The 24,212-nt window shown below is 49.7% G+C and overlaps 1 protein-coding gene across 3 annotated transcripts in view; it reads right to left on the bottom strand.

Annotated features, from left to right (window-relative positions):
• The window catches only part of FANCA (FA complementation group A), a 36,799-nt gene extending 17,359 nt beyond the window's left edge, over positions 1-19,440 (bottom strand). For all 3 annotated transcript variants that reach the window (XR_012661947.1, XM_075101096.1, XM_075101097.1), the window contains exons 1-21: positions 19,387-19,440; positions 18,722-18,831; positions 17,668-17,740; positions 17,068-17,210; positions 16,350-16,445; positions 14,078-14,151; positions 12,927-13,039; positions 12,138-12,220; positions 11,664-11,697; positions 9,243-9,309; positions 8,562-8,674; positions 7,546-7,622; positions 6,926-7,067; positions 6,240-6,373; positions 5,136-5,246; positions 4,624-4,719; positions 4,468-4,527; positions 2,955-3,043; positions 2,490-2,550; positions 2,340-2,389; positions 1,164-1,240 (exon numbers count right to left, since the gene is read on the bottom strand). Coding sequence is in view for 2 of the 3 variants with exons in the window: in XM_075101096.1 (XP_074957197.1) it covers positions 1,164-1,240; positions 2,340-2,389; positions 2,490-2,550; positions 2,955-3,043; positions 4,468-4,527; positions 4,624-4,719; positions 5,136-5,246; positions 6,240-6,373; positions 6,926-7,067; positions 7,546-7,622; positions 8,562-8,674; positions 9,243-9,309; positions 11,664-11,697; positions 12,138-12,220; positions 12,927-13,039; positions 14,078-14,151; positions 16,350-16,445; positions 17,068-17,210; positions 17,668-17,740; positions 18,722-18,831; positions 19,387-19,426 (1,843 nt within the window). In the remaining variant the exon portion in view is untranslated. The remainder of the gene's footprint in view (positions 1-1,163; positions 1,241-2,339; positions 2,390-2,489; positions 2,551-2,954; positions 3,044-4,467; positions 4,528-4,623; positions 4,720-5,135; positions 5,247-6,239; positions 6,374-6,925; positions 7,068-7,545; positions 7,623-8,561; positions 8,675-9,242; positions 9,310-11,663; positions 11,698-12,137; positions 12,221-12,926; positions 13,040-14,077; positions 14,152-16,349; positions 16,446-17,067; positions 17,211-17,667; positions 17,741-18,721; positions 18,832-19,386) is intronic.
• Between the last annotated feature and the right edge of the window lie 4,772 nt (positions 19,441-24,212).

Below are 24,212 nucleotides of genomic sequence, written 5' to 3'. Positions count from 1 at the left end.
TGTTGGGAGACAGCTGAGTCACCTTTGTGCGTGGGAGCGAGCACTAACGAGCAGGGCAGGCTTAGAGCTGACCAACACTCGCTCCTGCCCCGAATCCGGTCTCTGTGCAAGAGCCGCAGGGATGGATTAGGATGGAGGGGAGGGCAGGGGACGCGGATCGGGCCGATCAGGGGGCAGGGGACGCGGATCGGGCCGTGCCACTAGAGGTCACTGGCAATTCAAGGACTCCTGCGGCGCTCGGGCTGCCCGTGGGATCCCGCACGCAGGGATCCTTCATCCCGGTTGCCAGGACAACCTCCGCAGCCAGACTGCTGCACATCTGCGGTTCTGCGCCGTCACGCCTCTCCAGCTACAGCATCTCCAGCAAGCCTCAGAGTGCCCTGAGTAGGAGTCAGCTACAGACTCGGCTCTGCACACAGAGCACACTCGTCTCCACCGCCCTGGGAGGGGTCTCTGCTCGCTAGCCTGACCTCTTCGTTTCCTATAAGCCTGCGGTGAGGATGTTGCCCATTTTAAGATGCATTTGAAACACCCACTTGCTGAAAGAGATAGGAGAGCTCATTAAATATCCATTACACTGGCACACACTGCACCGGGAACGTGGCTACAGTGCCGGGAGCTGAAATCAGCGGGGCCTTCCCACCCAGACGCGTGGAAACATTGCGCCGCAGTCCCTTCGCCGCTGGCTCCGTTCCCAGCCCCTCCGGCTCCCAGCCCCTCAGTCACCCACAGCGATCCAGTCTTAGGAGGGGATGGCGGTGAGTTCAGACAGCACGAACCCAAGGGAGCGACGTGGTGAGGTTCGCACCCCAGGCCAGCCGGAGCCGAGAAGCATCCGAGCTGCAAACGCTGATTCACGTAGATGCGTTTGAGCTTGATGTGAATCAGCCAGCTCGGGCACCACGTGCAGCCTCAGCGCAGCGCGGAGCTCCGCAGGGACTGCCGGGATCCCACCCGAGCCGGGTGGGCAGAGAAAGTCATTAGAGAGTATTTAGTCCCTCAATAAGACACAAAGAATATACACGTATTTACATATAGACCTAATTTACATTTAACGACCTAATCAGCCATAACTTTTGGAAATTTTTCAATTCAGGAGGGCATCAGTGGAAATATTAGCTTTTCTTCAAACTGATCCATAAGTAAATGTTAAATTTTTTTACCTTGTAACATTTTCTCTTTCATAGCACGACAGGCTTGCGTGTACGTGGAGTACAAGTTTGAGGGTATTTTATCAGCTCTAGAGTAATAAAAAAAGACAGTTATTTTACCACATACCCACATTCAAACTTCAGCTTTATCAAATATAAGCGTAAACAACAGCTATGCTATGAGATGTAATTAGAGGCTCCAAAGCATACGAAGCATCTGAAGCATTTTTTTTAATCATCTGACACGGGGGCCAGGAATTTATATCCAAGGTTTCCGCAGCCAGTATTACACATTTAACACACACTACACGAAACCAATGCTCTATATATTATTAATGCACGCATTAATGCCTATTTCATAAGCAGCGCGTGTCTAAGACCACATAAGAGCGTGAGTTAGGTGACACACAGTATTCACACATCTAGAACGCTAACGTGGTGGAGACCAAAGCCTGACCTTGCCGGGCAGGCACTCTGTGCTAAAAACGCACTGCGTGAGGCTCCCTAGAACTCAGCTGCTGCTCTTACGGCTTTGATTTTAAAAACTGATGCAGGCTTTTTTAGAGGCAGACCGGAATGCCAAGGCAGGACCACACGCCTCATTTGTAGGCAGCGCTGCAAATGTTTTTCTTCACGACAGGTTATAGAGGAATTGCTGGATTTAAAATAAAGCTGTTTCTGCGATGCAGAAAAGCACTTTCAAACACGCATGAAGGACAAGCTTGAGTTCTGAGAGGGGCTGTGTTCTGGGACGTCACCCTGGTGTCCCTTAAGAACAGCTCATAAAGCATTAACACACATTTAAGTTTCATCTTCCCCTTCTCCCATATCCTCTCCCCAGGAGAGGAGAGCTTTTCACAGGGGGCTCACCTTCCTGGTGAAACTCTACATCCAGCAGAATCCCCCAAAGTTTGCATAAAAATATATCCGGCCTGCAGCCAGAGGGCTGCCAGGACAACTTCTAGATAACAATTTTAGAGTGGCAAGAGGACTAACTGCCGAACTGAAGACATTCACCTACACAGACAAGCTCCCCCATCCACAACCTGCAAGCCTGGCCACGAAGCCCTGCCAGGAGGGTTGGCCAACACTTGTAAAGGCGTCAAAGCCTCCAACAATCTGACGTAAAGTCAAGAGTTCTGAAGAAAAAGTCCAGAAGTGCAGAAAATAACCAGGAAGTCTCAATACCTCTTTAAAGAATCTATAAAAGCCATGCGCGCATCTGGAGTTTTAGGGAGCTGCAATAGAAGAACAGGCAGGTTAGGCACAAATTACCCGTCTGCAAACACACACCTAAACGGGAGGATCAAATAAAAAAAGCCAAAAACAAATACTAACCACACGTGGCCTAAGCAAAGCAGGAAGAAACCAGGAAGTATAGTACGGTCGCCTGAAAATACTGCAACAGAAAAGAAATATAGCAAAATATTAACGATGCTGAAGGTGCAAAGTGCCGTCTCGTTACCTCAGGAATTATTTTGGCTCCTGCAAATAGGAAAGATTCACAGTAACATGAACCACCACAGACAAATCAAGCCTGGATTAGTCAATAGTTATTCATTTATTTAATTTTGCTTTTTATTTATAAGACTTGTGACTTCTCTGGCAGGCGTGCGTATGCCTTTTCACTCTGCACAGCCTCTATTCAGATGACTACTGAGGAAGAGGATAACATGGGAAGAGCTTCCCAAACCCTCCTTTGCTCACAGATCCTCAGTTTTGCTCGTTTTGTTATTTCGATTTGGACTTGGCTTTTATTATTATTACGGCTAAACACAAGAAGAGTTCAAAAGCACACGGTACCTGGCTTCTATCACGGATGTCGGGATCTTCCTTGTGTTTTCAAATATCTGAAGGGCCTTTTCAACATCACGAAGCGCCTGGCCTTGAGGCTGGCTCGCAGAGGTAACAGGGAGAGAAGGATGTTGTGAGAAATCAAGGATGACGGTAACCTTCCCTGCTTGTTCTTTCAGGGTTAGTAGCAGTTGTCTGTGCTGAAGGGAGGGGACTGAACACACACAACTGAACAGCAAGAACTACCTGATGTGCGGAGCAAAACTGCAGGTTGGGGAAAGCGGGCCTGAGCCGCCAGCCTGCCTCGACAAGGCTATTCTGGGTCAGCCCAGAGGTCCGCGCAGCTCTGTGCACACCTCCCTGTTCCTGCTTAACATCGCATTGCTTATTCAGTTGTCCCCAAAGGGGACAATATCTTTTCTCCTCTGAATTTGTTTTATTGTTATTCTATTTTACTTTGTACACTCGGAGTTAAGACCCATTCTCTTGGCTTCCAGCCCATGCTACTACACTCCAGGCAGAGGGGATGCCGCCCCAGGTTTCTCTTGTTCGAGACGTAAGACATCTTAAGACTGCAACAACCCGGGCTGGTTTCTCAACTGAGAAACACATCAGGCTTGGAAGAAAGTAAATGAAATCTTCATTTACAACTTCCTGATCACCGCAGGACTAGATTTCATTGCAGCACATTCCTGCGCGCCCTGTCACCAGCCTGTCCTTCATGTACTCCAGGCGACTATCAATGAGGCCTCCTGGTCTGCCGAACTTGTGATCAAAATATAGGAAGGAGCAACAGAGCCAAATGCTTCCTTCGCGGTTACTGCTGTTACCCAGAACTTATCCTGAACCACGGCGTGAAACTGCACGCTGCAGATTCCCTCCCCAGGTCTCCTCTACTTACAAACACTTTGATACAACACCAAATAGGCGATATGCTGTACTGAAAAGAATCGAGATACACAGGAAATGCTTTCCTGTGTGATCAAATCATTGGGAGCAAATCCATAGAGGGAAGGGTAACAAGCTGGTCAATCGGCAGAGCTAACGCGGCCCCAGTTCCCGCAAACCTCTGCTCTGCATCCCCACACCATACAACACCGTTAGATCTCCTTTTGTCCCTTAAATCCTCCCCCACAGAATCTCCCATTTGTTTTCCACACCTCACAGTACAGGATGGGCAAGAGGCAGCCAGCGTTTCCTGCTTCAAAGAGCAGGTGCTGACTGGGTGGCCAACGTAGGTGCTGCTTGGCCCAGAGCTGGCTGGCTGACTGCCGAGTTCCTCTGCAGCCTCATCACAGAATACTCACGATGATCTGTTTGTCCCCTATATAAGCCCAGTTTTCTTGGAATCTGGGGAGAGTCTGCATATCTATGGCCCTTAACCCCTCTTCCTTAAAGCTGGAGAAGATTTGGCAGCACGCTCAAGCTTGGTAGGAAGGGCAGAGAGATGGAAAACCTCAGCTCCTGCCCAGAGGGAAAGGGACGTGACGGATAAGAACAGCGTCTGACAGGCCACCAGTACCTGCACCGACTCATCCGCGGACGACAAGTCTTCATAGAGTCCCATATCTTCTATAGCAACCTGCGTGAGGGTACAGAGAGATCGCACCGTCCCAGCACCGCTGGTATTTTGACAGATCCAGACAGAACGCTTTTCAAAGAGACGGTTTTTACCAACCTTGAGGTCAGCCAGCCTGGTTTTAGCCAGAGTGATGTACTCGAAGAGAATCGACCGATGTTTTGTTGGCACAAAAGGCGGGTACATTATATGGACCTGAAACATGAAATCCACAAAAAGACGCGCCATTCTTACAGGAAATTAGTGTAAAATTCTGGTTAATATTTACAGTCATTTACCTCAAATATTCCCCAAAGATGATGGTGTTGCTTGTTTTAAGACAAGCCATTTTCACGGCAACCAGTATGCAATTTTTCCCAACAACACCACCACCAACCAAAAAACACTGAAGTGCTTAAATTTATCTCCGTGAAAGGAGTCCTCCTTCTTGTCAAGTAAATAAAAGAATCTCGTACGTCCTTATTTCAGGAAGAAGAGCTCTTGAATAAGGTATCAGATGTAATGCAATTACTATAACATCAATAATACGCCAAACCTAGCCAAAGACACAAGTATGTTCACTTTGGAGCAGGTCTGTGTCAGTCTTTAGAAAACCATCTGCACCTTCTCACCTTCAAGTAGGGCGCTGCTTCAAAGGGCACCAGCTCTGACAAGAACTCGAAGAGGAAAACCAGAGCTTTCTTACTGCTCCCATGGTGACCGCCAGCGCTCCCGAAGGAAGCCTGAAACAGGGGAAATGACAACGCGGCCTTTCAGTGGGGAGAGAATCCCCAATAAACTCGCTAAACTCGGCGCACAAATCCCAGGCATCCATTACGGATAGCTGCTTTCTGTCCAGAGAATCCTTCCGGAGAAAAGCCTCCAGAGAAAGTTTATAGGAACCTCTACGGAAGTTTTCTTTGCACTTCTTTGTCCAGTTTCCAGAGTGCCTGCCATGTCGTGCTCAACGGCCCGACATGCCGCTATGAGAACACTCGGAGGAGTTAAACAAGGCAACCCCAAAATGCACCAAAGGATTGGGATTCAGGAGGGAACCACAAATCTGCAGGTTTCTACGCATATTTAGCTGGGCATCATAAGGAAAATAAGGCAGTCTGGGACTATACAGAACATAACTTGTTCTCCTTTTGGTACATCCTGAACGCTATCAGCAAAGGCTGAGCTTAGATTTGCAAACTCATACAAAGAAATTTTATTTACGTGGAGATTTGCATACCTAAAATACCTACATGTTTACATCGAAAAGCTAACGACCAATTATCTGCCGGGTCAAACACGGCCATTACAGCTGCATGCAAACATCCAGGAAACAGGAAGGCTTCATCTGCAATAACCCACAACTTACGCAACAGCAGCGGTGTTGGTTATCAAGGTACTGAAATATATCCAAGATTATGATTATAACAGGAATTACATGTCTGCATTCCTGACAAATAACTAGAGGAGGCAAGACGGTCTGAAAAGATGAAAGAAGGGAAGACCAGAGAAAGCCAAATAAATATATTCTTTGCAGACACGGAAGCAGTAATAAATATTAAATAGTTCTTAATACCAACACAAGCACTGGTTATGCTTTCTTTCCCCCCCTCCCCTCTCTCAAATTCCTGGCTATCTTGTCTGAAACTAGGCTTTTGCTGCACAGCAGAACATTCCTTATGGTTGGGTTTCCCACATACTTAAAACAAAGATTACCAGTCAGCCTCATTTAGTCTTACCTTAAACCACTCAGCGTAAGGCATGAACACAGCAGGGCCCTCCAGAGCAGCCTGACGAGCTATCAGGAATGCCGTGATCATGTGTTCCATATCATAATTCTCAAAGGCCTTTATCAGGAGATGGCTCAGTAGATCTAGAAACATAAAACAATAACCTCAAACTTTGCTCTTAACAGCTGTGCTGTAAGTTTCTACGGTAAATGAAGACGAATATCTGTGATAAAACATCTGGCACATAAAGATGTGTACTGCAGCTTGGGGAACCTTTGGGACTCGCTTGTATTTTTCATTCACTTTCAAAGGTCAAATACTCTAGGATTTCAGCCTGCAAGAATTGCAGGAGGTCCAGCAATGAGATAATCAGTAAGAAACTCTAACAAACACGGTCTGCTAGCAACGGCGAGATAAGAACTAAGCCTCAGTAATCACTGCTCCAATTAATAATGACGGTTATTACCAAATAACCACTTTTAGCTGCACACTAACTTTGAGAAGCGTCAGGCACAAGGCCTGGCATTCAAGTCACCACTGAAAAGCAGATCTTCTGCCATTCTTTTCCGTGTGGGAATCCCAAAAACAGCAACTATGAACGACTGCGCTGCTGCACCAGTCGGCAGGGTTTCCCCTGCAGTACCTGAGCAGCAACGAGCACACACTAGCTTGCAGGCTCGCCAATGCCTGCTTACCTTTGAACAGCTGCTCGGCCTCGGCCTGGCAGACCACCAGCGTGGAAACACAGGACAGGACGTGCTGCCAGTTCACTTCGTGAGTCTCCAGAACTTGCTGCAGCTGGCAGATCGACTCCTTTGCACTGAACGCCACGAAGAGCTGGAGGAGCGATAGCAATGCCTTTTAGCTATGACAGAGCCACCCGTGAGAGTGAAGCACGCTGTCAAGATTAACACCTAGGTGTCTGCTGCACAGCGTTTGAAAAAGCTATCCTGCACACATCTTTAGTGTCCGCTTTCCAGGGCCAGGTCTCATCCTGGCTCGGAACCAGCACTGGCTAAAGCAAACAGTAATATTCTGATGCTTTCAGAAGATATGTCATGTTCTGCAGCAGTAAGAACTCACATGTTCAATTATTATCTTTGCTCTCATTAACAGCTTTGCACAAAAGTCCCTTTTTCTTCAGAAGGCCCACTTGCACAGAAGTAGTGCTTTTTCTTCACGCTACCTAAAATTCCTGGCAGCGCGTTCAGATTCTGCGACTGGAACACACTATTTTTAAATCATCTCATTTCAGATATTTCAATGAATATAAACCCAACACAGTAAAGCTCTCTGTGAAACCAGGAGGACGTACTTTGCGATACAAGGTAGTAAGCAGCGAACACGTTCTTGCAAAGCTCCACTCCTTCTGCATGTGGATGGCGTCAGACACTGTACCCAGGAAAAGAAAGTTTACTCTTCATGAATAGATTTTAAAATACACCCAAAACGCACAGCTTGACCACACAAGATCTCCCTTTGGCTCTGACAGCCAGCTACACTGAAAACTGTCTGCCGAAATCCTCTCTCGCGCCTTTGGAACGCCAGCTGTGGCAACAGGGACTGCGCCATTTCACTACAGCACTGTCACCTCGGAGCTGTTCTTGTGACCAGACACTTGTTGGCCAACGTAACGCACACACAGGGCGGCCAGCAAGGAGTCAGCCTTCTCCCCAGTCATCTCTTCCAGCCGGACGCCGGCAATGACACAGCCCTCCCACACAACAGGTAGGCAGCTCGAGATCACAGCTCAGAGTGATTTTACCAGAGATTTTGTGGCCCAAACGTATTTCTTCCTAAAAACATCAAGTTTCACAATTGCCAGTCACGGATTAGAAGCCTCCCTGCCTTGATCTACCAAAAGAAACACCCAGTTGGCAGAGCAAGGCCACACCTTGGGCTTAAACCCAAACACACACAGGGGCCAGACTATTTTAGCCCCGCGCACTTGCTGCGGCGCCGCCTCCCCCGCTCGGTTTCTCCTTTGGCCAGAACTGCTCCCAGAGGCCAGAGCTCTCCCACACCTGCTCTATAAAGGCTGCTGTTAGATGTTACTCCAAATATCTGTTCACGAGCCATTGGCTGAAGCTCTGTTCGAAGGCACCTATTTTCTACCTGAGGTTTTCTCCTGAACTACAGCCCTCTAAAGCCCTGATTAATTTTTTTTTTTCCCCTGTGTGATCTGGCACCCTGCCCCAGGGAAGGAGCTGGGGAGGCAGCTCTGGGTCCTCCAGGCTGGACTCCATTCAGCGAGGGCTGGGTGGGATGGAGCTCGAGCCACACCACAACACCACACCCTGGAGACACTCGCTCCTCCCCGCCTACTCCTACCTTTCAGCAAGGGGTTGTAGGTGAGAACCTCGGTCAGGGTGTGTCTAAAGAACTGCTGCAAGGAATCCGGAGGGACCACACTTTTGTAAACAGGCACGCTGAACACATTCAGCCTACAAATGGCAAGGAAACGTTCAGAAACAATACACAGGCAGTTTGATCAACCAGGTACTGATTAGGGTGAATGACTCTTTCTTCTACATGTCTCTTCTCAAATTGCCAGGGATACATAATTTTTTTTAAAAAAAAATCTCTTGGCTACTCAGTATCATGCAGCTATCGGATTTACAAACTTGAGTCAAACGTACACCCCTGCACAGGACAGGACTCGCTTGACATGTACAAAGTTCGTCAGACAAAACGGGTTTGGAAGCAGCAATCGGAGGAGAACATGACGGCACCTTCCAGGTGTTTCTGCTCAGAAGCAGAGTGAGAAAACTTGTCAGGGAAGCTCGCTACGTGCCGAGAGGGTGCTCCAGGATTGGTCCCAACACTGCCAGAACGCCCTGGCCCACCTGACGCTTACTTTTTTACATGCATTTTTGCTTGCACGTATTTTATTAGACAGAACACTAACCACAAGTAGCACGGGGTGGGGAACATTCCCCCTATTTCAGTACCAAGTGTAACAGTGGATAAAAACCTCCTCCTGACGTTATTCAGGGCAACAGCATTTCTTACCAGAACCTCATAGCTTGCAACGTGGAAACATCTTCCTGCTTCTCTTTACCAACAGCATCGAGCACCCCTGTACCCCAAAGCAGAGACAAAAACGCAATGAGAGAAATGGAAATGGAAGGAACTGTGGCACTAAACAACACAGGAACTAACTGGAACGAGCAATTTGTGCACCTTTAAGAAGGTGACCCCGTTAGGGAAATGCGTAGAAGCCATTCAGCAGCATTAAGTTCTTGTGAATTTTTTTTTTTCAAAAGTGACCCAGAGACTCAAAAACCATTATCACTAACCTTGAACCAATTTAAAAGCATTCCCAAGAACATGCTAATAATTAAGCCATCTAAAAATGCACATAAATTAGTATTTAATTTCCAAACCCAATCCTAATTGTGCAGCGCATCTGCGAGTGACCGCTGCAACGCTGCACGAGAGGAAAGTCTGTCTGGAGGCAGGGATTTGCAGGAGCAGGCTTTGCATTAACCACCCCTGGAAACAATGGCCGCAGCCACCGAACAAAGAGCACGCTGCCGCGAGTGCCGCGCTTCGTAACGGCCCTGGGACTTCCTGTTAGGTTGGCTTAGCAGGAATTCCTTCAAAAGCTAGATCTGCCCCAAAACGACTGGTGGAGGTCAAACAGGTAGGCAGCTTGCTCAGCACATCGCCTTGGCCATCAGCCTACACCACTCAAAGCCCACGTACTGAGAAACCCTTTGCTTTACAGCCTCTCACAGCAGTTCTCCTGTTTCTTGTCCCATCCTACCTTTAAAAGCCTCCTCTTTTAACAGTTAAAAAGCTTATCAGGATCCTCCAGCGAAGCACACTGAAAAGGGCATTTACTGAGCTGGGGAGGCAAAACAGGAGTCCCTCACATCCCTTTCCCAGGGCAGTCCACATTGTTAATACATAACACTCCCCTCCCCTGCTGAGGAATACCTTAAGGTTAAGTAGGGGAGAAGAGAGAAAAGGAGATAAACTGCTTATCCTCGGGCACAGAAGTTCAGTATAGCAAGATCATTGCTAGGAAGCACAGTGCTGCTCAGGCTGTCCTGCTCCTCCTGAAGGTCTTCATTAATAGTGAATTATTTTACATGAAGAATCCTAATGTTCTTCAAAGCAGCTGATTAGTTAAGTGAAAGCCCTCAAAGGTGACCCAAAAGCATATACTAACTAAAATATCTTACATAAAACTCATTTAACACATTTTTCAGGCGCACAGACTGCAAGTCAGTCAGCGGCAGCGCGCTGCACAAACGTGAAGGTCCAACCGAGAGCAGGTTAGCAGGCTCCCGCCTGACTGCCAGAGCCTGCCCCTCTTCCTCCCAAACCTCCTAGTCCTGTGTCCGTAAGGGTTATTTTTCAAGTACCAACACTGCTAAAGTGCCACCTGAGATGGGACTCACACATTAAATAATAAAGCACTTCTCTTACAGCTTTCCCTTTTTAGAAGCGACCGGCAAGGGCTGTAATCTCAGCCTCCAGGCAACGCTCCCTGCGAGACACGGGGTAAGGGATCAGGCTGGCAGTGCCCACGGGGAGGGAGGGAGCAGTCCTGGTGCTGCGTCCTGCCTTTCCCTCACCTTAGGGCCGTCAAAAAGCACCACCCTCCGCAGCAGCGCTGAGCACGCTGCTCACCGGCATGTTTCAGAAACGTGGTAAAGCTAAAGTGCCGTCGCTGAGGAGACAGGAAAGTAACGGCAGCCGCACGGTCCGTTTGTACTAATACGGCGGCGTGAGCGAGCGCTTCCTCCACTCTGTGGCAAATACAGCGACTTACCGCCAAGATCACCCGTGACACAAGATTAAAAAATAACCCTCACGCGTGTTTAGTCTTTCTGCAGCGGGATTTGCAAGGTAAACCAGGCAGCGCCACGCTTGAGCTGCCAGCGGCGGCATCGGGACTGCCCACGCCAAAACAGGCACATCGCCCACGGGGCAGTTCTTGAACACTGGCCGTTTAACGACTACACGTGTGCATTGGATGTCTTTGCTCAGCATAAACAAAAAAATAGGTTTCACAGAACGTCAGCCTGCAAATCCAAACCACGAACCAGCAGAAATAACTTTGTGAACTCAAAGTTTGACTCACTAAGCAGGAAAAATCCTGGCTTCGCCTCTGTGCTGTGGGAGATTGGGTTGCTTCCAATCACACTTGCTAAAAATCAGCTCAGGTATCAACCCGATGTTGCAGCTGGGAGCATAAACACGAATGAGCACAAGAGGCAAGAAATGATGTGCAGTGTTAGGAGGCACTCACTCTACGCGAGCGAAAGGGAGGAGAGAGGCACGTACCAACCAGCGGCGTAAACACTATGCACAACAGAGGAAGAGCATCCCAGGCAAAGGACTTCTTAGAGATTTAGCAAGGAGCGCTAAGTCTAGCAAACAGCAGTGGCTGCACAAAGGTGGGATCTCAAAAACACTTACGTGTCAACATTCTTTGTAGGACAGCACGGCAGATCTGTTCAGAAGCGACAAATTTAAGACCATTTAGAGTTTGAAAGAGCTACAGTTACATGCAGAAAAAAATAAATTGACTCAGAGTTTTGTCCCTCCTAATTTGAAGCTTAACTTTTACCTCAGGCTTTACAATAGACAGGAAGGGCAAGCACTTCCCTGCTTGCTGGGATTCCACACCCCACATTCAAATGGAAAAAAGAGCGATCAAGGTGAAACCATGGAAGCTTACAAAACCCTCACACCTCACTTTGGAGAAATTCTCTCTCTCAAAAGAGGCTTTGTTCTTTGTTTCACCATTTTCTCCTCCCCACCCAGCACCTGGACCACCACCCTTTCTTGGTTGCTCTAAACCAATTTATTTATACTCAGCGAGGCATGGAGATATATAACGGGGCTACTTTTTTTCATAACCATTTGTAAATAGGTTCCTTTTATCCTTACATAGGGGACGTTTTTGAATTCCAACTTCCTTCCCAGCTCCGAAGTTTGCTGAAAGCCATTCTGCAGAAACACGACCGCAAAGTCTGCAAATCAAGAAGGAATTAGTGCTTCAGCATCCCCTTTCGATAAAGGTCGCTTGCTCTTTCGCCTCCCCGTAGCGCCCGAGAAGCCTCACTCGCTACACAGCAGTCAGCAGGAATCATTTATTCTCTTGGAAGGAAATTACTCCCAGGCAAAAGGGCCTAGAGCCACGATGGCGAGGAGCACAGACACTTAAAGGATTATGAAGACTAAAAGAATTTACAGGTCTTACGCTCTGTTACCACTGCAGAACTCGTGGGTTGTACCTGACCAGTTACACTGGTCCAAAGGTCTGGCTGCAGCTCTTCAATCACATCGTGTAGGGATTTTATTTATTTTTTCTAAAGACGACCACAAAATAATAGAAAATGATGGGGGGAGATGGAACCGTTAAATAGTTCTGGTCCAAAATATCTCAGACACTTTTGCAGGAGTGTCACCCACTCAATATATTATCATCCCTGGCCCCGTACACCTTGCAATTACACTTTCCTGTGATGCTACCTCAGTGGGATATAGAAATTCAAAGCGATTATGTTTTAAGGGGGGAAAAAAATTGCTAAATTCACTAGATATAAGCCTACATTCCCCTCACTGACACGAGGTAAGGAAGTGCCAAGCGAGGCTTCCGAGGCGCGCACCTCCGCTGCCCGCTGTGCGGGCCAGCAGCCCGGCCCCGCTCCACCAGCGCCCGGGCGAGTGCCTTGCCTGAGAGAAGGTGCCCAGCAAGCTCCGCGTCCCCGGACGGCGCCTCCGCCCGCTCGCAGAGGCCGCAAAGGCTGCTGCACAGCCACTCCACCGCAGCAGGCGCGGCCGGGTTGCTGAGAACGAACAAAAGCACATTCAGTTCAATCCCTGCTGCTCTTTGTAATGCTTGGGTTGGACTCGGGAAAGAGCCATCTGTTCGGGACTCTGCCCTATATGCGGCATTTCCTTTCTTTAATTTGGGCCAGAAGAGCTTTATTTGCTTTATAAAAAGATTCCACAACAAACATATCCAAAGGAAAACAATACATGTGGAGTTGGGTGTTCCAGTATTTCCTCATCTCTGACATTAAAGTATTTCCACTTAAAGTTCTGCTATTAAAAAAAAATACTTTAGCTCATATTTCTAAGATACCTCTAAAAAAAAAAAAAAAAAAGAACCAAGCTCTTAATCTGTCGCTTTGGTTTCCTTAAATTTGAAGGACAGTGGGCACTGAAGGCTTTTTTCCATCCCATTAACAGACGAATTAATGTCAAAAGCCTAAAAGATCGCCGTAGCTTTCCTCTGACACCACAGAAAAACAACCTGAACTCCACAAAGGAGAACTGGTTTTAGTTGCCAGCGCTGCACTGGAGAAAAAAAAAAAAAAAAAACAATAAAAAATAAATCAATACTCAGAATAAGTATTCTTTGGAGATGAACTCTACCAAACCTTACTGAACCATTAGGTGTTGTGAAGAGAGAGGCACAGAGCTTTGGCAGAGCAAGACTCCTTGTCAAGACCAGCACCGACTGTTACAGGCTAAAGGAGGCACAGCCAGGCGAGCTGCAGGAGCTGGGTCACCCAGCGCCTTCCCACGCCGCGAGGTAACTACCCACGCGCAGCCGTCTGCGCCAGCAAAACAAAGCAGGAGGTAAAACATCACCTGGGACGGTCTGCGGCGGCTGTTCTCCCCCACCGCACCTTAAACTGCGCTGATTAACCCAGAGTAACCTCTCAAACCCAGGCTAACTTCTTCAGTCCTGCTAATCTGATCACTTGCCAGCATCTGACTATATTCTTAGTCCAGAATGCTCGTGACTAATCCCCAATTACATTTCAATAGGCTTTAAGAGATTAAATATATCTGCAAACCTATAAACCTCTGCTCACCTCTCCAGCAGCTCCCCTAGTCCAACGATGTCGCCTCTGTGCAGGTGCCACACAGCTTCCAGCACCGGAGGGTCCTAACGAGGTGTCACAATTAGCCCATAGTCTGCTTTGGCAGTTAACGTTAACATTTAGCTAATGTGAACTGTATGTAAAAAATAAAACTAAATTCCATTCATTCAAACTATCCAGAACTTAATAAAATCTAAAGGCAACAACATAGGAAATACCAGATGAGGAAAGAGTATATCTGATTTTTCCTTCCTACAAATTGTGAATGGTTTAGGGTTGTAGACGCATCATCATTTTACATTTCCAAGGCCAAGTAATAAATACATCCACCGTTGTCGCCCTGGAATAACGCTGATGCTGCACATTCAAAAGAGCAGCAGATATCCCAGAAAACAGGTAACACCACGAAATTTCAAATCTTGTTAGTTCAGATCCAGAAACAGATTAGAGAATTATCGCTTAGCCTATTGACTGTTTATTAGTCTCTGTGAAGCGAGTTTGCTGCTCTCACGTCCATTTCCCAATAGGAGACTGCAGGAAGAGACACTGCAACCGTACGGGCAGAGGCCGACAGACGCGGAGGGAACACCAGCGCCGCTGGGGCGGTCCTGCTCCTCCACGCCAGGCTCGCCGCCGGCAAAGTCAGCGCTAGGGCATCGCTTCCGAGCGGATGAAGCTGCCACCCTTCGTGCCTCCCTGCAACATCCCTTCCAGCTGCCGCGTGGAACCGCGGGTGCTGGAGGGTGTCCTGTGCCGGCAAAACAGGACTCCAGGGTGCACCCGGCAGGGAAGAAGCTGCAGCAGCAACTTCTGCTCATTCCATATAGAAACACTCCAAGACAGAAAAACTCTTCACACCTTGTGAAGGAAGAGGGACTCGGGGGTCTCGGCTGCACAAGCTGTTCAGAAGAAAAGCCCCGTGAGCTTTCTGCAGCAACGCGCGGCTGCTTCTCAGCCCGACCCTAGACTCACGCACATACTTTGTCTTGGACAACCTGATTCTTTACTGTAACAGTCTCAATTACACAGCAGCACTTGATCTCCACATCTACCTGAGAACAAGATTTTAATCAGCCTACAAAACGCACAGGGTTCCATTTTTGGCCCAGGATCGGATATTTGAGACTACAGCGTGCCTCTTTTTCCTGGCACATCAGCCTCTTCCCTCTTTCCCACCAGAGCAGCGAGCAACCAAAACTGTCCTGCTCACAAAAGGTCCTTGACTCTACTCAAAGCACCACTTATCTTAAAACAACTGCCCAAACGGAATCAGGGCAACACATTTGTGAAGCAAGGCAAGCTGTTAGCTGCTATCGCATTGCTCTCAAGCCATTTGCTGAGTGAACTCACTTAGGCTTATCAGATTTCCCAAATAAACAGAGCAGAGAATCAGAATGCCAAAGACACGTTGAATATCGCTGGAGAAGCAAAAAAAGGACTGTGGGACCGTGCCACCCCACAGCTGGCTGGCAGCTTCGGCACTGCCCAGACAGCAAACCCAGGCACCAGCTGACAGGCAGAGTTATTGCTGTATTTCATCGATACCAGTAAGGCAGTGAAGCTAAAAAGGAAAGAAAACGATACCCTCAAAGCTTCTATTAACTGTGGTGTCGCCTCCAATGAGTTTAATCCCATCACCGTGCTGTAACTCCAGGCACTGTACTGCCATGCCCTTCCCAGCTGGTTCTGAGCAAGAGCCAGCCGTGCTCTGTACAAATGGAAACAGTCAAACACCTCCTTCAGAGAGGCAGGAGTGCTGCTTGCCTAGCTCCCTAAAAACCAATGCTTCATCACCAAGATGCTGTCAACTCTTCTTTGTGGCAGCTTCCCACAAGCAGCCACCCAATTTTAATAATTTACCTACTTCCAAAACTCTACTGAGTCCTCTGCAAGAGAGCAAAACCTGCCACAGAGGTGAGGAAGCTCCCGGTGAACTTGCTTTAAAATAAACAAGCCAAACAAACAAAAAAAACCCCACCATTAATAATTCGCTTCATACTTCTGAAAGGTCAGAAGGACCAGGGCCATTCTCAGGAGTTCACGCTTGCAGTCAGCCAGAGCAGGGATGAGCAGGGGCAAGACTGCTCTAGGTCACAAAAAAAACCACCGAGGGAAACCGAACAGAAGCCGCAGCACTTGGCTAGTCCGTTTAACAGTCATCCCCGGGCCTCACGGGAGAGAGGGGTTGGAAGGAGGTTACCACATCCCATGGATGACACCTACATGGTCTGTAACACGGCAGCATTTCTCCATGAGTCCTTACCTTCATTTTCCACATTTCCTGACAAAAGAGCGAGCGACAGAACATGTTGTTTGCCAGCAAATCCTTCATCATTTGAAGCAGGGAAGACAGCCTCTTCTGGAATCACCGCAGAAATGAAGCAGAAATAATTTCCTTTGTAACTAACACACTCTTAGAAAAACCAGTTGTTGTTTTTTCCTGTTTACCACTTTTTAAAGGCGTGAATGGTGGAGAGAATTCATGAGCAAGGCCCAGACTTTTCATGTTAAGGCTGAACTAGAGGCAGGCAGGCTGACAGCAGCGACCCCTGACAGCTCCTCAGAGGGGACCCGAGTCACGGCACAGCTTTGGTGCGGATGGCCATCGCCACACCTGCCTGCACCGCAAACAGACGATCGATACAGATCGATACAGACGTCGATATAGACGGATAAGAGAGACCAAACCACGCCAGGGAAGGCTGAGGTACGCCAGAGGTGATAACGTAGGCTCTGCTTAGAGAGACCTGTGTAATGCTGTGCTTCAGCCACAGCCAAAAAACTTCATTGCCAAGCTCTCAAAAACAGCCACTTTCCCGTACAGAAGAACTCCGTACTTCTGTGAGCGTATCGGACACATACACAAATAATCAGCCGCTCAGGCCCTACATGTTTGGGTGACTTTATCAGAATAGATAAACTGGGTTTAAAGTCAAACTTAACAATACCATTTTCACAACAAACTAAATGTAAACCCTTACTCTCTGGTCCAGGTTCAGCAGTGGTACTTGAGAGGGGCTTGCAGAAGCCTGGCAGATCTGCTCAATGTTGGTAACAGCACTTTTGGCTGCCAAGATTGCTGTGGGTACACCCAATCTTGAGGCCTGCTCCTGCAGAACAGAGACTGAAAAGGCAAAAAACAAAATGAAGCAGAAAACTGACAGCATGGGGAAAAAAAAAAAAAAGGATTTGAACACATGGCTACAAAGACAGAAGTCCCAAGTCTTAAACTCCTCCCAACACAGATGTCATTTGTTGCAAATCATTTTTATTTCCATGTATCATTCCTTTACTGCACATAAAACGGGTAGAACAACCAGGGGCAGAGATGGAATATCCTTGCCACGCAGGTTTTTGTATTTCAGTCTGCAGGGCTCACTGTAACCCTTTCCAGTAATCAAAATATTTAATGACCAGACCTTGCCAGCTGTGTCATCACCAGACAAGCGAGAAATGAGTAGCCAAATGGGAGACCAGAGCAATGAAAAGTAAAACTGGGATTGCATTTAGCAGGCAGAAACCCAGTACATAAAGAAAAGTCCTTTCCCACACCCATCTCCAATAGATACTCTTTCACTCACCTATAAATGATTCTGACGATACACCCCAGTGCACTACACCACCCTGCCCACCTGGCTTGACTGAATCTTCCACCTGGAAGCCAAATAAAAATGTAACAACAGTCTTAGATGCCTGTTACACACATTTACAAACCTGTTCCCTTCAAAGCATAATAAGCAGCTCTGGCGTTCCCGGGGGCCGGAGCAACCGAAGTGAAATTAACACCTAGCTCCCACACGCTCGTGGTAAGCTAGGGATTTCAGGGCTCTCTACAAGAGACATAAGTACAATTCTCTTCATTTTATGCAAAAAAAGAAGGTACAGGTCAAAGTTAGTCATCCCCAGTCACCCAACAGAGCAGCAGCAAGAACGGAATTTCTGTCTTTTGAGTCCCTTCTGTGAAGCCACGCTGACATAAATATTTGATGAAATGTGTCAAAATGTTGCATCCTTTCTAGTTAAATCCCCTTTGTTTTTGTTTTTAAAAAAACAGATACTAAGTATGGAAAGAAACATCCTTGAGGCCAAACTGTGGGAAATATTTGAATCGTCCAGTCAAGGTATCAAAATCAAAAGGTCTCTCAAGTACATGAGGAAAAGGAAGAACGTGGCCAAGTCAGAACATTGGCTCAAGCGTCCCTATAGGCAAACGACACCGGTTTTCATAAAGACAGTCACATTAGTCAGAAGTGGTTGGTGATGCAGAGAAAGCCCCATAGGCTCTCCTGATTTTTTTTCCAATGTTCACAAGAAGCCAGTTCTGACCCCAAGAAAAACATGCTGAACTTCCCTTTGCCCCACATCCAAACTAGGCTTAACCATTTTTAGTCTGTAACAATAAAACACAGAGGAATAAAAGGAAAACAAAAAAAAAATCTCATTTCTGCAACACAGACCTCTCAACTTCAGCTTGCTGTTACAGTGCTGGTTTTTCTTTTCACTTATCACAAAAACTGTGTTCCCAAGACATTCATTTTACAGCCGCCCTAGGAAGGGGCTGTGGGAAGCCACCTCCAGCCGGGATCCCCGGTGATGCCCAGCCTGACACTGCGCCCCGAACCGTCCCGCTCGTACCTCCAGGAGGAGGTCATTCAGGTTCTGATGGTGATCCAGAAGGCGCAGAGTCGCTTCCTGGAGCTCTGCTATGCTCCCAAAGGTGCTTTTTCGTTTCCTGGGTCTCCCTGCTGAGAAGTTTGGATTTCTTTGATAACCACAGCTTGCTCTGACAGCCCCCCCCAAGGACACCTCCCTCTCTCTGCTGCTACAGCGCCCGGCCCTGGCAGCCCCTCGTCAGCCAGCAGCATGGCAGGAGCAGCGCAGGACGTCTCTGTACGGTTCGTTCAGGCGGTTTTGCAACCGAAGCCCAGCACAGCCAAAGCACTGTCAGGCACTGTCAGCCACGGGCCCCCACAGGCCCTTGGCCCAGAGCAACCACAGCGCCGCTCTGACACCCCCAACCTAGGACAGAAGCCATGACAGGAGCCACAGCAGGGCCACAGCAAGGCCACCAGCCTTCGGGAGAGGGCTCCTGGGAGGAACAGGGGCAGCAGGGCCGAGGAGGGACTGAGGCGAGAGGCTGCAGGAGCCCACAGCACCACACAGGCTGCGGGGGGAGTGTGTGTGCATAAGGGCACTATGGGGAACACACACCCCTCCCTTCCCCTCCGCTGTCCCTGCAAGAGGTGCCAGGCCAGGAGCTCGCACAGAGGAGACCCGGCGCCGCCTCAGCCCGAACCTACCCAGCACGTCCCGCCACGTCCTCCCGCCCGCGCCCGCCATGGCGGCGGCCCCCGCCCGCTTCCCGCCAAACAAACCCGCCCGCCCTGCGCCGCCATTGGCTGCCCGCCGGGGAGGGGGGGACACCTCTGCCCATTGGCTAAAAACGCGGCGTGGCCCCGCCCACCCTTTCCGCCATCTTGGTAGTGGCGGCGGCGGGGGCTGCCATGTTGGGGAGGCCGGTCGGTGCCGGTCGTGGGGGGCTGTAGATGGTCGCCCAAATTGCTACAAATCTGTAGGAGGAAAAACTCATGCACCCAGCGTCGGCGAGCAGGCACTCCTTTATGCCAGCGCTGGGGACATGGGGGATCGCTCCCCCAAAAACGCACCCACCTTTGCATTAATATTCACCAGTTTTTATGCGCTTTTTCTGTCAAGTCACTATTGCATAAACTGCTCGACATAAAAATGCATCCTGTGTTCGCTATTAAATTTAACGTTTATATTAATTGGTTTCTTCAATTCGATCACTTCATCAATATTCATATCCCAAAATAATCATTGGTCACCTCTACTAATGTCCACTAATTAGAGTTCTTGGTATTCAAATCAAGATGGGAAGGGTAAGGGGATTTCCAGGCAGCATCACTGGTGCATAACAGGTTTCTATAGCAAGTTTCCTTGGTTTCACAAGACTTAACAAATATAATAACCAACATATTGGCTCCTAGAGATGCAGGATTCAAACAAAACACCCCTATTCAATTCCTCATTGTTTCACCCAGTTTCTATTAGTTTCTTAATACAAAGCAGTAGCTACCCAGTGAGGCTTCTGTGGTCACAAGTTTCAAAACACACAATATCCTAGTGTTCTATTTCTACCATAACAAAATCTGTCGATTTTTGTGACAGCGCGTGGGGCGGTGGGCTGTGGGGGGGACACGCTGGGGTCGGGCACGGAACGGGGGGAGCGCCCTCCAGGAAGGCTGTTGGTGGCAGCGTGTGTGGGACAGGAGCGGGGGGTGACATGGCTGCAGCCATGACACAGACTCCAGGAGGAGGGGGCTCCCCCCTGGCAGGCCCTGAGGGGAACCCCCCCACCCAGGGCCTGGCGTTGGGGGGCCCAGCATGCCATCCTGAAAGGCAGGTTCATTCGCCCAGTGTGCAAAACGCCAAACTGCACACAGAACGGAGGTATTTTATTCAAGTCATTTTTGTGCAAAGATGGGGGCTGGGTGGTAACCCACAAAGCTAGCCCCCCACACCAAGAAACTATGAGGCATTTATACAGTTAAATGTGTCAATCACAGCTAATATTCACACACCTCAGCTAATAATTGATTAATTTATTTCTCGCTTCGATGTAACAGTGCAGCTCACTTCTAATTTACCACGCACGGTCATAGATTAAGGGAATTCCTAAAAAGGGGGCTGTTCCTGGCCTATGGGCTTGATTTTTAGTATTATAACAAGGATAGTTCCCCTACTTGGCACTTTGTTTTCGTTCTTATCTACATCCCAGTTAGTTGTTCTCCTTGATTCTACACTTTATCACCTCATTCTCAGCGGCTTCTGAGGCGGGATGTTTGCTGTGATCAGTCTCTCAGCTTTCTTCAAGGATATAGTCATAAAACAAGTGCTTCCTTATCTCTCCATTTCCGCCTCTGGCCCTCAACTTCTGTTTTGCCAGGCTCGCACAGTTCATTGTTATGTCTTTAGCGAACAGTTCCAAAAATGCAATTTTTTTAAGGATATCAAGCATAGTGGGGACAGACACCCCCACAAACTGGCCGGGCAGGGGCTGTGAGGGCTGGTGGCGGCCATCCCCCACTCCAGGACACCCGCCATCCTCGGGCCTCTTCCCAGGGCAGCGTCCCCAGGACCGGCCACAGCAGTTCCCTGCGTCTCCCTGCAGGCAGCTCTTGCGGCAGAACGGGCCCCTGGTCGCCCGCCTTCCCTCGGGGTGCAGGTGCTGCGTGCCCTGGTACCCCACAGGGATGGGGGCAAGAGGAGGCTGAAACTCCCAAGGGCAGAAATCACCAGCCAGGCATGGCTGGGAGCAATAAAGGTTTCAGAGGGAGCAGCCTGGAATTCTCACAGGGATTTTCCCTGTTCGCCTCTCCATCTGATCCTTCCCGGAGATTAACGGCTGCTGGTTAGCTGCCGTTAGCGTGCCCTGCAAAGGGTTTGGAGCAGGAGGCGGTAATTCATGATGAGAAGGATGGCAGCGTAGGGGCAGGTGAACAACCCCGGGGTGCTCGTGTGTCGAGAGGCTGGCTTCTGTTTGCAGACGTTGAAAACGCTGTGCTGGAATTGGCTGTGGGATGTTTTTATTGCGGTGCTGGCCCCGGGAACGGGTGAGTCAGCAGCACTCACTGCAGAGACCCAGAGAAAACCCTGTGGAGAAAACCCTTCCCAGCAGGATGCAAGGCTCCGCTCCAGCTCCGGCTCTGGCAGAGCGATGGGCTGCCGCAGCCTCTCCTCCCGCCACCACCGAGCCGGGGAGGCTGCAGACAGCCACCACAGCACCGAATCTCGGCTTGGAGACCACAAGTGAAACCCTTTCCAGAATCACATTTCTGAATCACTTTAAACCCCGATGCCATCATCAAGTTTGTGGCAGCCCTGGGTTTTGGAGGGGTGCATCAGAGAGGGGGAGCGTTGGTGCCCCCCAGGCGGCTCAGCGAGCTCCAGTGCTGGCTGGGGAGCTGGGGGAGCCTCAAGCCGGCAAAGCAAATCAAAACCTCTCCTGCAGCAACCCTGCCAGGGGGGATATCTGCAGAGAGCTCCTTTTACAGGATGTGGGGATGAGCGATGCAGGGGAACGGTGAGGCTGTGGGACATGGCACCTCCGTGCTGGAACGGGGCCCGAGGGGAGCGGGAGTACTGAATCGGGTACTGGAGGAACTGAGGGGAACAGGACTAGGGTTAGAGCCAGCGATTAACGTGATTAAGAAGCTGGAAGAACTCATCTGCAATAGAATTAAATATTTGCATCACTAAGGGAAGGGAAGGGCCTGCCTCCAAACCTCTGGGAGACATGCAGGGAGGAAGAAAAGGGATTATTTAGCAAGGTACAAAAAGGAGAGTGTGGGATGGGGCAGGGAGGGTAATTTTGGCTGGAGGTGAGGGGCAATCCCCTCACCCTTGAGCTCTGAGGTTTGCACCACACAGCCCTGAGCTCCAGCCACCGGGACATGTCCCAGGAACGTGGGAGCTCAGGGCCACCAGGATGTCCCGTCCCCTCCTCCCCGAGCATCCCTGGGTCCCTGCAGCCAGGCTGGTACCCGTGTGCCGTGTGTTGCAGACCCCCGCATCCGTCTGGTCCCACGCTGCGGGCCAGGGCCGCCGTCACCCACGGGTGGCAATGGAGCAGTACACGTCTCTGCTATCAGTACTGCCACACGTCCCTGCAGCCTCGGCGGCTTACTGTCCTGCAGAGAGCCACGCTCGCTAGATTTAATCCTTCAATGCATTATCTGTGAGGTACGCTGAGTTAATGCAGTCTGCTCAGAAAATTGGGTTTAATTAAAATATTAATGAAGAAGACTCTAGAAAGGAAATGGAGCTTTGGCAAATGCTCTGTGATTCAATCTCTCTGCCCCTGAGCCTTTGCCGTGCCTTGACCTCCTCCTGCAGCAGGGCAGATGTGGCAGAGCCCGGCTGTGCCGGGCAGCGGGACCTGGTACGGCCGCGCCAAGAGCAGAGTCCAGCCTAGGGCAGTGGCGTGGAACCGGCAGCTCTGGATGAGGGCAGGAAAGCCGGAGGGCTCACTCCCCTTCTTCAGAGAAAGGCTTAGCCTGGCTGTTCACACCTGGACAAGAGGAGCGCAAAATGCCAGACACCTTTGCCATAAAACTGACGCCGCGAGGTGGATGGCTTCGCAGAGTCCGGCCTGATACTGTTGAAGCATCACAGCCATGAGCCATCCTCGTCTGGCAGGAGCAGGCTCATCCATGTCTCAGGTCCTTCTCGGTCGCAGCTGAGGCCGGGGCTGGCCACCAGCGCTCACACCCGCCCTGCTTTCGTCAGGAGCATGGATCAGAGCACTCCTGCTCCTCCAAAGGGATCCCCCATCGCCCTGGCCCCGGCAGGCTGTCCGACCTGGAGCTCAGGTTTCTGGGGTGCCCCGGAGTTTATTTGTGCGGAGACTGGGGAGCTCTTACAGTGCCTGCGCCTCGGGAGCCTGGTGCCTCCACTGCACGGCAGACCGGCTGCAGACCCGCTCCGGCCCTGGACCAGTGCCTACAGCAGCAGTGGCGAACACAGCAGGACAGGGCTCCGTGTCCCTCCCAGGGTGACAGAAGTGCCGGTCTCAGGTCCTGACTGACTTGGGGCTGGCCAGGGCATTTTGGAGAACCAGAAAGTCTGGGAGCAGCGAGTGGCCCTGTTACACCGGGCACAGTCAGAGACTCACCTCTGTTTGACCAAATAAAAAAAAAACAGGGGGAAACCATCACCGCGATGGCCAAACCGACGAGAAACCCTCCAAGGGGGCACGGGGAGATGCAGCCGAGAGCTCGGCGTTGCTGCCCAGAGCGGGGTGCTGCGCTCCAATCAGCAGTGCCAGGAAAATCCTTAAACTCCGGGTGCATCTGAGGCTGGCATGCAGCACGCATCAAGAGTGAGCTACCTTCGAAAACGCTCCCTCCTTCCATGGCCCCAGTTTATTGTAGCACCTAAGGAAACTGGGATAGGTGTGTCCAACCCCGTGGGTGCCCTGCACGCTCACCTCAGGTTCCTGTGACTTTTTAAGGAATTTTTTTGCATATGGGAGATGAAACCCACGTGAATGTGTTACCCGCGAACAAACGCAGCACCCAGCACACAGCCCTGCCACAGCTCCGTG

This window comes from Phalacrocorax aristotelis, chromosome 8, assembly GCF_949628215.1.
Source record: "Phalacrocorax aristotelis chromosome 8, bGulAri2.1, whole genome shotgun sequence".
NCBI lineage: Eukaryota > Metazoa > Chordata > Aves > Suliformes > Phalacrocoracidae > Phalacrocorax > Phalacrocorax aristotelis.
The sequence above is the reverse complement of the archived record's forward strand: the minus strand, read 5'-3'. Positions and strand labels throughout refer to the sequence as shown.